Here is a 12,341-nt window from a genome sequence, read left to right on the forward strand (position 1 = left end):
TATTCATTCGGCTTTAATTGAGTACGAAACGGAAAAATCAAATGTATACGAATTGTGAAACATTAACATGATTAAACGAGCAAATTAGCTATTACTTTTTACTTATTATTCTTATATGGTATTGCTGGCATATCAGCGTAACGTACGCAGTTAGTGAAAGCGTTTTATGCGTGTTTTGAGTGTTTTTATATTTCAAATATATTGTACATGTATATACTTACATCAAAATTGAATTTTCGGTGTTCTAGACAATCTTTTATCATACAGACGATACAGTATCATTGAGATGGAAGAAAAAAACCGTAGGACTGACGACATTAAAAATTAAAATACAGTAAACATTAAAATACCCGGTAATTTGTGAAACTAGTAATTTGTGAAACTAGTATTTTTAGCAATGCAATTTTGTTTACGTTTGCATTACTAAGCAGTTGTTTATTCCAGCAGCTATATACATATGATCCGAATAGAGAGCTGCCTGGTTTGATTTTCCGATTATATATTGGGACTATAGTCTGTCGATCCCAAAATATTCATGCAGCACATTTGGACGATTTATAATGGAAAATGTTGACATCTTTTCTCCATTTGGAAGTCACTCAGAAGACCTTGCACAATTTTTCAACACTATCATCCGGGTCTGTTGAAATGCAAAACCCCGTAGACTTCTTTATTTTTAGCCGTGTATTTATACCAGCTGATAAGCTAGAGAGGACGTTTTAAAGAAAGAATAATGAGAATGTTTAATGCTTCTAAAAGAGAATCGCTTGAACCCTGAGGTATATATAAATATACAGCAAAAAGTGAATCGAGGATATTTTGGGACAGAATATAGTGGTCAATGCATGTACTGTTAATTTTGAGGAAATAAATATTCTTGAATAAATAATCTAATATTGCTAATCTTTCAAAAAAAAAATAAAAAAAAGGTACATAAAGTATATCGTTTTAGCATGATTAACAAATCTATGAGGTACATGACATTAGATAAGATTTTCCGTTTTCCCTTCCGTTCCGCTTTCCGTTCCGTTTTCCATTCCGCGTTTTAGCAACACCCATGTATGTAAACACGTGAACCCATCTAATCGAAGGGCTGGGTAAAACTAGTACCCGCTAATGAGACATGCAGACCTGTGTTGTGTATGTAACTTCAGACAAAGATCATTCATTTGTAACATGCATGTATTTTTATGGCCTATTCTTCAAATCCACTTGCACTATTTTATTAGGTAAATAACAGCTTTAAGGTGGTGCAGGACACCTGCATATTGTGATGTACATGTATACTTTCTATTGAGATAAACAATAAACTATATTAAATATTGATTAAATATTGCGGTCCAAGGTGTATTTTTGGTAATTTTACAATTGATATAAATGAATTTTCATGGGGAGGGGGGAGGTCTGGACCCCTCACTCCCACCCCTTCTCTAAATCTGTGCACACGATGATGTTCATGTAGGCACACAGAAGCAAATCTAAAACCGGCCACCGCCACGGGGAGGGGGCATAATTTAATTTTTAATTTTGTTTGTAATAATTATATAGACCATTATACTTTCTGACATAAAATGTTAAGATTATTGATTAACTGAAAATTCACTGCAAACAGTTCTACCCCAAATTGCACATAAAGTACTGCTCATGTCATGATGTGTATTATCATATGGGAAGGGATCTCATCCTTCAGTTATGAAAATTATAAATTTTAATTGTATTACCGGAGCTTGCATATAGCCATCATTTTTAATTAAACTGGTACAAAACAGTGTTATTTAGGGGCAAACACATGGTGCGGGTATTACTGTCTAATGACAGCATCTAGTTTTAACTTGCAAACAGTTTTGCCTCGTCTTGATTTCGCCAAGACACGTTTGTGCTTACTATGAGATGATTTGAGACATTGGAATTTGCCCTGTCTAAAATTTGCCGCTTACAACGTTGGCGAAAGGGGCAAAATTAAACAAAGGCAAAAGTTTCCTTCTTAACGGTATTACTAGGAAATTTCGATTTCATTATTTTTGTGGGGATGTTGGGCTTTTTGAACAAGGAATTTAGCAATTTATTGAAAATATTACTGAAACAGATTACCAGTGAAACTTCTCTTTAACCGCGGCATACATTTTCGTTAAACATTGTTCGTAATTAAGACATTATATACAGATGTACATATTATCTTAAAAAATATCAATCTGAACAAAACATGTACATGCACAACCAACACTCGCTGCTCCAATAAGATTTTTTTTAAAATAATATATTTAATCAGAGTTGAACCTGTAATTAAGGCAAACACACAAAAAGTAGTATCAATTATGAATTAATAAAGAATGATTTAATTAAAAGATTAAATAACCCGACTTTCCTAGTCTTTAAAGAAACATTTGATACAAATTACATTTTGAACAAATGTTAAACAATATACAATTAATTACCTTTTGCGAAGTAAAAATGATGAAACGGTGACTCTGACCTATTAGGTGACCTGATCTGACAGACCCCAAGGGCCAATTCAGGTCACCGATTGGGTCAGATCGAGGGGCATTATTTCACCAATGATGACCTCATAAAGTGTGTTTGATTGTTTTATTACATCAACAATATTAAGACTTAAATAAATTAATATAACATTTTATTTGAAAGGTATTTCGATTGTCGCATAACGTCATCAGGAGCATTCCTTATTCGGCCTCAACATTAGTGTAATATAATTTGTGTGGTTTAGCCAATATATAAACATTGAATGTTTATTTTTGGATACCAGGCCGTGCAGAGAAGTTGAATACAGCACGTTAATTTTAGCGTAAATTTAAAAATAAATATAAACAGTAAAAACAATTCATTTGACAATCAAAATTCTGGGTCATTAATAATTTCACATTTCATTTTCAGAAATTATAGTTGCAAACTAAATCCAGTATAGTAACTTATCATTCAGAATCTGTTGTAAAGTCACCATCTTTTCTTCTGAGTTCGGCATAGAGGTCGACCAAAGTCACTGCAATTTCACCTTTTGATTTGCATAAAATCTCATCAACAATCAGTCCCTTTTTGGTGCAATGCACATAAATTCTCGATAAACTGACTCATCGCATTGTTTTGTGTTTAAACTGTCTCTATTTAATTTTATTATCACTTTCAATTAATTGCTTTATGGATTTAAAAACTGAATTTTCTATTCATCACCAATGATTTGTAAAAGGAATATAAATGACAAACAGGAATTGGTGTAGTACAGATATCTATAGTTTATATTAGAATTCTAAGTTACTGTTACATATTCTAAATCATTTAACTGATAAACGAACTCTAAAAGAAAGAATACAAAACAAAACAAAAAACCAAGCGGTCAAAATTCTAACATTTTGAGTTTTTATACATAAAAAGCAGTCATTAAAATTAACGACATGTTAATACCTCCTTGTCAAGCAAAATATCAGTCGTTAATAGTCACGTGACACAAAAAAGTAGTCATATGGTACTTTTATTGCTTGATAACCTATTATTCATATTTTTTCTTTCTAATTGGAGGTTTGATAAAAATATTTGTGTTTAGCCTTATTATGTTTCGGGCTCATTTTCAGGGTAATCCGTTATTTATTAATTACTTTGTTCATGAAATATGAAATCAAATACACAAGAGCTAACTTTGAGTTAAATATGAATAAGTTCTAAGATGCCAGACTTCCTCTGTGTATTACATTTATATTAATTTCGTTTAACCGATGTTATAATGAGCGAAAATTGGCTTACCAGTCGAATTTGACCGGTACAAATGTGAAAGAGCTAAAAAGGTTAGTTACATTGGATATGCAACAGCATTAGTGCTGTAATAAAAAGTGTATATATACCATATGAGGAGCAGAAATATCAAATCCTTTGTGTGCAAGACTTACATCATATATACAATCTTTTGAGTTTAAAATCACTTGTTACATGTATTTGCGAACATACTAAATTAACTAAAGTAATAAGTAATGAAAATTTTGGTATGCGTTTTAACCCTGAAATCTCACAAATGTATATGTCACTTAGTGAATTGTATAAAGAAATGAAAATTTTATAATTATAATTTGTTAACATACACAGCATGCACAGAACTTGTTTTTGTTGTTTGACAACGAATGAAATGTAACTGGAATTTATCAAGATATAAACAATTGATAAAGAAAAAAATTAAATGAGTTAAAAGATAAAAATTATGTAGCAAAAACTTATACCTTTACTTTTGACAATAGCATCAAATGACGTTGAACATGACTCTGCATGATATGATGACTTCAAATTCTCTGACATTTTTACTCGAGTGCGCTTTTTGTAAACATCCACACACATGATGGCAAATTTGTGTTTCATTACAGTCGCATCGATATTTGCATGCATATCCATAGTAGTTTCCTTCACATGTTTGAAGACAATTTCGTCCATAAAAGCCGGGTCTGCATTCTGGTAATATACACAATTTTTAGCGTGGCCTTTGATACAGATTGACTTGTCTATTATAATAAACTTATCGATATCATTTTCTATATGTTTTCCTTCATTTTTTGTTTGCTTAATCGCTTTGCTTGATTCAGCATAATGCAGGTATATAAAACGATTTTGGCGTGTTTTGAACTATTGAATTTAATCTAGTATGTGGTATGCAAACCTATACCTACCTACACATTTATTATTCTTTTCTTCATAGTTCTGATAGCATCTAGAAAACATTCTAGAGTTCATACAAGACAGCTTGTAGAAATATCCTATACGTTACACCAACTCAAGATTTCTTAATTCATATATCATTAAAATCCAACAACCACCCCCTTTCACACAAGCGTAATATTCAAGAGAACCAAAGAGGGTGAAAATGGGTAATTACGACACACACCTAGTAAAATATTAAAGAAACATTTCACAGAAGTAATCGTAAACAAACGAGTAAGAGTTCAACTAAAAAAGTTTAGAAGTAAAACGTCAACATTAAATTTATTAATTAATAAATGGAAATGCAATGAATTAAATGTGGAACAATTGACTTACATACACAATACTAGTAATCAATCGATTTTTATTTACTTTTATAAATTTTGTCGGTTCTTACCTAATCTGCGTGTCATTATACCTACAGATGTTACCTCCTGTAAGGCCGTACATAATAAAGACACCAAAGGCAACATCATCCATGACAAAAACTATATGGATATTTTATCTTTTTAAATGTATAAATTGTTATACTAATTAATGCTATGAAATGTTGTACTGGGTGTCGGTGAAGGTTAATGATGTATATTTTTTAATTGTCTCATGTTTAAAAAGCTTTACTGAAATTGGATCTGATTGGCTGATGTGTGCTCACATCTATATCTCACTCTTTCATTTTAAAAGCCTTCATTTTCCAGCCATTTTTGTATATATATTCATACGCAGTAGATTTAGGGATTACAAGAAAACGATAATAATTAGACAGTAATTTGTCGCAACAAATCGCAACAACACAAAAACTGCATTAAAATATTTTCTCAGAAGCTGTCAAAAATAGCAAATAGAAGCTTCACCAAGTCTTTTCAAAAACACGAAAAACTTCAGCAAGAATAAATTTAACATTTGTTATAACTTGTTAATTTCCAAAGAAAAAGATGCGAAGAAAAAGAAAAAGGATAAATCAAAGTAAAAAAACATAAAAATTAAAAAAAAAAAATGAAACGAAATGATTAAAGGAAAAAGTTGTCTCAATTGATTTAAACTTTTCTTTAGTGTATGATCTGTGAATATTGTTTGACAAATATCAAAAAAGCATAGACGGCTTAATTATCTCACACATAGAACGTTGACAAATATAAGATTATGCATACGATACTAAACTTACATTTAACAGGAAATTGATTCAACCCAAAGTCACCACTTTCTAACCATATAAAATTTCATAACAATCAAATTATCATGCAGACATATATTCATTAATAATCCAAATATTGTAACTTGTTTTATAATGAAAAACTTCACTCTAAATTAACATTTTACATGTACATTCATTGATAATGCAAAAAAAGTAACTTGTCTGACTTTTAACAAATAAACTTTGTATATGTATCGAAAAATTGTTCTTTAATTTTTCGAACTATTCCTTACAATATGACTGTAATCATATCAAACAAACTCTAAGGGCTATTCATAATGGCAATCAAAGGTGTCTAACTGTGCTGACACAGGATGCAGTGGTACTCTAGCCAATTTGTAAAAAATCATTAAATTTTTAAAAAGCCATTCTTTGTGAAAACTCAAATAAAATTAAAATATAAAATTCGATTGAAAAAAATTAGGTCCTATTTCAATCGACACGTTATTGTATTTCTTCTTGAATTTTAATAAAATCATATATCATTTTACAATAAATCAGCACTTACACTGTTATCAGCCACATGTTTTTCATGATTATTAGTATATCAACCTGTTTTTTATAAGTACTAGTACAAAATAATTCCTGATAATTAATAATATTTTTAGTTTTTTCCGCTAATCGTTATTTCTCTTGCTAGTATCTCTATTTTCTAAAAACAATTAAGGACGCCGTTAAGGTATTTCACAATTACTCTTTCATCTTTTTCCTCACATTCCATTTCAACACTTTGGTGTTTTCTGTACAACATCTCGCTGCATCTCTGTGTCTGTTTGTCTGTCTCTAATATGAGAGAATAACATTTAAAGGCCTGTATGGGAAGACTGCAGAACAACACAGTCAATGATAAAATGTGCTGTATATAACTAATGCTATCAGTATCTGCAGAGCTGTTGTTTAACGAGCTTATTGACAGTGACAGTTTTAATTATTGGGAAAAAATTATTCACTGTACTTTGAACACCGCCTATGGAAATATTTGAAACAATACAGTACTTAAGTCAATGGAGTATATCTAACGAAACGAAAACAATTCTGATTTTATGTGTTAGCAGAAGTCGTACACGTCTATGCCTCAAAGACAATTATTCAAGGATGATTCACCCAAATCCTTTCCTGTATTAAGAAAGAACATATCAGGTTATCGCCATATATTTCCTAAAACTATAGCTGTGAATTTTGGATTTAACGACCGGTTGTAAATACAAAATTTAGAAGTTGTCATGTTGTAAATTTTGTATTTACTACCACCCAGTATATTCAAAATTAACAACATGACACTGTACACTTTTAGTGAGAAATGCGGCCCATACTGACAAATCATAGTCGCTATTTTGTAAATGTTCACCCAACCGAAAATTACTGTCTTCCATCTTTTATATATTATCAACAAGTGTGAAGAACATACATGTATATTAATTATTAATTGTGATATGTACAATTTAAAACTAAATGATTATTTATCGATTGTTTTCATTTTTAAATATTGAAAATTGCTGTTACATGTACTAACTCCAACACTTTGAAAAAAATATTCAATGAATTTACAATATTAATAAATATGAAAATTACAACTTCTTATTTACATATTCTGAAATTTTGAAGACAAGTTATTTTGGTCATTAAAATGCAATTAAACCTGTTGTTTGAGCATATATTGACTTTTTGCAAACCATAAGCCACCTCTGTCGAAAGAAGGAAAATCTTTTTTTCTGTCATGTACATCGCTTACAATAGCATAGTATTCATATTGATATTTGACATTTCCAGAAATCAAAAACTCATACAGTAGATAAAAATCAAATGATGAAATGATGATGCAAAACAAATTAAATACAGCGCGTGTAATTATGCATATTACATAGATAATATAAGATAATAAACTGTTATGAAAAACGTTCTGACACTTGAAAATTTAACAATGTAAAATTATGGAGAATATTTCAACTTTACGTATTAAAATTAGATGTTTTTATCATTTTTTGTATCCTTTTTTCACTAAAGAAGCATCATTTCATTATGCCACGCACATATTTATAATTATTTCTTTTCTATTCAGTGGTTCATTTAAATGGTCATCTCTTTTTAGGGAGTTATAAACGTTTTTTGGTTTATTTTTATTTATTCTACATGTATATCAACCAAATAAAAAAATGTCTAACATTGTATATAAATACACATAATGATTAAATATTTGAGAGTTGTATGTAAATTTACATTCGTCTTTTTTTAAAGATAATTTACGCAAAAGTCAAATATTAAACAAATGAATGTAAATTAATTACAATTTTTATAAACAAAAAAATTAATAAGGATAAAACAATCAACAAAATATTTCAAAGTTTCCTAATAAAAATGTTTGATTCTCCATTTTAAGGGATGATAAAACAAAACATTTCGATTTCCGTATATTGTTTCCTAGTTAATATTAATTGACAAATAACTCCTTTGGAGTTGAAATATGTGTAGGAGTGATTCTTTTTAAAGTTTCACTCTAAGACATGCTAAAATCATATTTAATTCACTGAGATAAGTTTCTTTGATAGACTCCCCCCCCCCCCACCTCCCCCCCCCCCAAAAAAAAAAAATGATCTAATTTGTCATGCTCTTGAATTCAAAATAAAAACAAATAATTTTGGATACCTAACATCAGTTTGAATGAATGATTGGCATTAAATACGACAATGAATTATAAAATTCTGATGGAGGAAGAGCCATTCCTAAGTGATATAAGTACTCGCACGTTCCATGTTCCCACGGAAATACTTTCGGTAAATCAATCGACAGAGTTTAATTCACCTGTGCCGGGTCTTCAATGAATTTGTACCGAACAAAACTAACACACTTATCGAAAGTGGCTTAAACTTGTTAAATCAGATTCGAATATCGTTCGTTGACGGAGGTTAACAATTAAAACTAAATAATTTTCATTGGTTATAACTAGCTATTTGATCGGCAAGCTGAGTGGTACTTAATACTAGTAGATAAATGATAAGGAAAGAACTATAAAATTATGTGCATATGCAATACGATAAAACTTTGGATACTGCAAATATTATCCGAAGTTTATGTTTTATCACATAAATTTACAAAAAAAATTATAAAATCGAATTTGTCACATAGATGGAGCCAGAAAATATGATATCTGTTAGATTAAATCCATGAAAGTCAAGAACGCTTATAGATAATCATACAAATGTCAATGACGTTTAAATGAAACTATGCAAAAGCCAGGAAGACATTTTTTTAAAAATTCAAAATGATCCATAGATAACATATAATATTTATTTTTTATAAAAGTCAAAACAGAAACGGACGATTTTTATTATAGACACAACAAGGCAATGAAGCTATATGATAACTGTTATCATATGTAAGGTCAAGCGAGGACGATATATATTAGAATATAATACACATGTTGGTCACTTAAATCAGCTATGTTTATGTGACTGATACTTTATAAAGTCTCATCGATGCTCTCTAAGATGACACCCATCACCAGTTAACATTTTCACCCAATCATTGACGAAGTTGATGTTGCCTGCAGACACGCCCATTTTTGGGTTCTCTGGGTTGGTTTCATTACTTCCTGTTCCGGGATCTGCGCTGGAGCCGCCCTGTTCCCCGCTTCCTTGGTCCTGTTCCTCTGTTGACGGTTGTAAAGGACAAACCGTGGCCTGTCTCAATCTTACTTTACCCCCTGCAACAAAAAATACTGCTCTATTATTTGAATTGAATTTTACAATTTTAACATCGTTAACCAAAATATTGTCCAAACTTTGTAAGTCTTTGATAATTAAATATTTTTCATACATTCTTTGATAATCTTAACATCATTAAACGGAATTTGGTTTAAAATAATTAACGATGTAATAATATGTATTTCACGTCTAACAACTATTTGAATAAAATAAATTAAATGCAATCAGTTCAGAACGTGTGACATCAACAGCTGTATTGTAATTCACGGAAGCTTTTGTAAATATTTTTTTTTCAAATTGCATACCATTACCAAACATTCTCTGGTTAGATTATACACCTGATTGTACCTTGCTTTTCCGGCACGGAAGTCCTTGGAAAGCATGGCAAAATACGTCCTGCATCCTTCCCAGACTTACCAGAGTGGGAACTTCCTCCTGGATGTTGTGAATGAATATTAGAAATGCTAATTACGATAGCTAAATTTTGGGAGATTTTTACATGAATATCAATGAAAGCCAATTTTTTCTTTTTACCGATGAGCATACAGTTCTCCTTTACAGAAGAGTTCTGAGATTCCATCTCCTGCACCTGAAGGGCTCTAAAGGCTGCAGGCCCCGTAGGACTCTGTTCATATTCACCTTAAACATTATACAGAATGTATATGATCAATAAAGAGTCTTATAAAACAACAACAATTAATAACATTTTCACCCAAATAAGTTAAATATATGGTGGGTTTATGTCTTTTATCAACATGATGAGATATGGATAGGTAGTTTTAATACTATTGCAATTATACTGGATGTGGAAAAGAGGAATATTACACATCCTATCTTCATAACAAATTATCCCATTGAACGTGCTCTTATGAAAATAGTGCTTATTTTAATGCCAGTATTATTGTGAATTGCAAGTGCACGGATTTTCACCTATACAGCAGGTGCTGCAACTGCAACATCTGACGCACATTACAGAGCACGGAATGCACGCCCCACATGCTCTCACGCAGGGATGGTTGCGCAGTCGACCAAGTCGCCAAATCAGGTAGCCAGGCCTCCAGAAACACCAGAAAAAGAAGGCGAGGGCAGCCGCCAGCCCTATGACAACTATCAGGGGAGTGAAGTCGGGCTCAGGAGGGGGAGTAGTGGGGAGGGGCTCGGTAGTTGTTGTTTGAACTATCTCTGTAAAGAAAGACATGTACTCATTATTTTCATATTGAATGAATTCACAAATTGTATTTGATAAATTTCTCGCCAAAACTAATATTTACCAAAAAATCCCAATATAATGTTATTACAATCTTTGTATATCTGTTTATCTGTAAAATGCTCATATAAATGGATAATTGCAAATGGATAAATGGATACCGCACATCGGTCAATTTTTGTTTAATAAAAAATCTTTATGTACATGTATTCTTTCATTTTTGTACAATTAAATTTTCCTTAGGCTATATACAAACGTAAAAGTCGTACATGTATTACTCTTCTCGTATAAAAATGTTTAATCATCGATGGTTGATTGAAAACAAATGAATACATGTATAAAAGTGCATGTTTATATATACTGAAACAGTTTCCCGGGGGCCATCTACTGGTATCCGAGTTATCCCTGGGATAAGACTCCGATTGACAGTTTCGGGAAAACCAGAAATCACAGCGTAAGGAGTCGTCCAGACACCGCTTGCTGTTATTGCACATCATGACCACCCCTTCCTTGGTATCCGCACACCCTGCACAAAGATTTCAGATCACTAAAATTACTCCAACATATACAGTGGCATGGAATCTCATTAAATTTTAATGTGGCTTTATCGTAGACTCTAATATTTGTTTGTCATTAAATTTTACTAATTTTTATTTAAAGTTAATTTTTTTTTTAAATAACAGGCGTCATTTTCGATAAAAAGTTAAAACATTTATTACATTTGTCATGTAATAATTTTAAACTTAAGATTGAAAATTAATAAGGGACAATAACTTACCAAAGTCAAATGAGGTAATATCAAGTCGGAAAAAGATTTCAGAATACAGGAATTTAGAGGGATCATCCGGATCCGGGGATGACGGGGATCGATAGTCCACGTAGAAAAACAAGGTCGCATACTCCCCCTCCCATTCAATGTGTGTGGGTAAGGCATTTAATCCACAGAACGTTTCTTTCTCTGCAACATTAGTTCCCTTGCCTTTGTATAAAGTAACATACGCTTTCCCACACGTCTCCGGATCTTTCGCTATATTGTCGACTTCCGGTGCTTTAAATATGAAATTTCGCCAATAGACAGACATGTATCGTTTTGCGCCGGAAGACGGCATTCCTCGAATTGTAACTGTGCACTTGAATTCTTTACCAATAAGATTTGGTGGGGCAAATTTTCCATCCGTGGCTATAATACCGTCCTTGTCGAATTCAAGATAGGTCCCGAAGTCTGGACCTATTTCCTGTCCACAAACTTCGGTCACAAAATCTTTAAATAAATCATAATGTAAAGCTGAATTGTAATTACAACGTCACAACCGAAATAAATAAAATAATTATAGATATGATTTAAAAAAATGAATTTTAGAATGAAATTACTTACACCGGATATTTCCACATCGAACGAACCCCAATAATAGTGTGTCGAAAACCACAAGCAATGCAGCGCGCAACTCTAATCTCATGTTATAATTTTAAAAAAAAATTAAGTTTTCATAGAATGTGAATTTAGCAGACCCTAACACTTGGGAGTTTCTTAATTCAAACATAGACGAAG

At 31.6% G+C, this 12,341-nt stretch overlaps 1 protein-coding gene across 1 annotated transcript; it reads right to left on the reverse strand.

Annotated features, from left to right (window-relative positions):
- Positions 1-8,628: 8,628 nt before the first annotated feature.
- Positions 8,629-12,327, reverse strand: LOC105329672 (uncharacterized). The gene is made up of 7 exons (XM_066078822.1): positions 12,168-12,327; positions 11,571-12,053; positions 11,154-11,318; positions 10,516-10,767; positions 10,120-10,224; positions 9,934-10,020; positions 8,629-9,584 (listed from the first exon to the last, which is right to left on the reverse strand). Exons 1-7 carry the CDS (start codon positions 12,247-12,249, stop codon positions 9,352-9,354), a joined length of 1,407 nt encoding a protein of 468 aa, XP_065934894.1. The 5' UTR covers positions 12,250-12,327; the 3' UTR covers positions 8,629-9,351.
- Positions 12,328-12,341: the final 14 nt, after the last annotated feature.

This window comes from Magallana gigas, chromosome 3, assembly GCF_963853765.1.
Source record: "Magallana gigas chromosome 3, xbMagGiga1.1, whole genome shotgun sequence".
In the NCBI taxonomy this organism is placed as follows: Eukaryota; Metazoa; Mollusca; class Bivalvia; order Ostreida; family Ostreidae; genus Magallana; species Magallana gigas.

Excerpts from the sequence above, each read along its gene's own strand:
- LOC105329672 (XM_066078822.1), bottom strand. The coding sequence starts at position 12,249 with ATGAGATTAGAGTTGCGCGCTGCATTGCTTGTGGTTTTCGACACACTA. Across the intron at positions 12,054-12,167 it reads TCGATGTGGAAATATCCGGT|ATTTTGTGACCGAAGTTTGT; the intron begins GTAAGTAATTTC and ends ATTTATTTAAAG. Across the intron at positions 10,768-11,153 it reads GCCCCCGGGAAACTGTTTCA|AGATAGTTCAAACAACAACT; the intron begins GTATATATAAAC and ends CTTTCTTTACAG.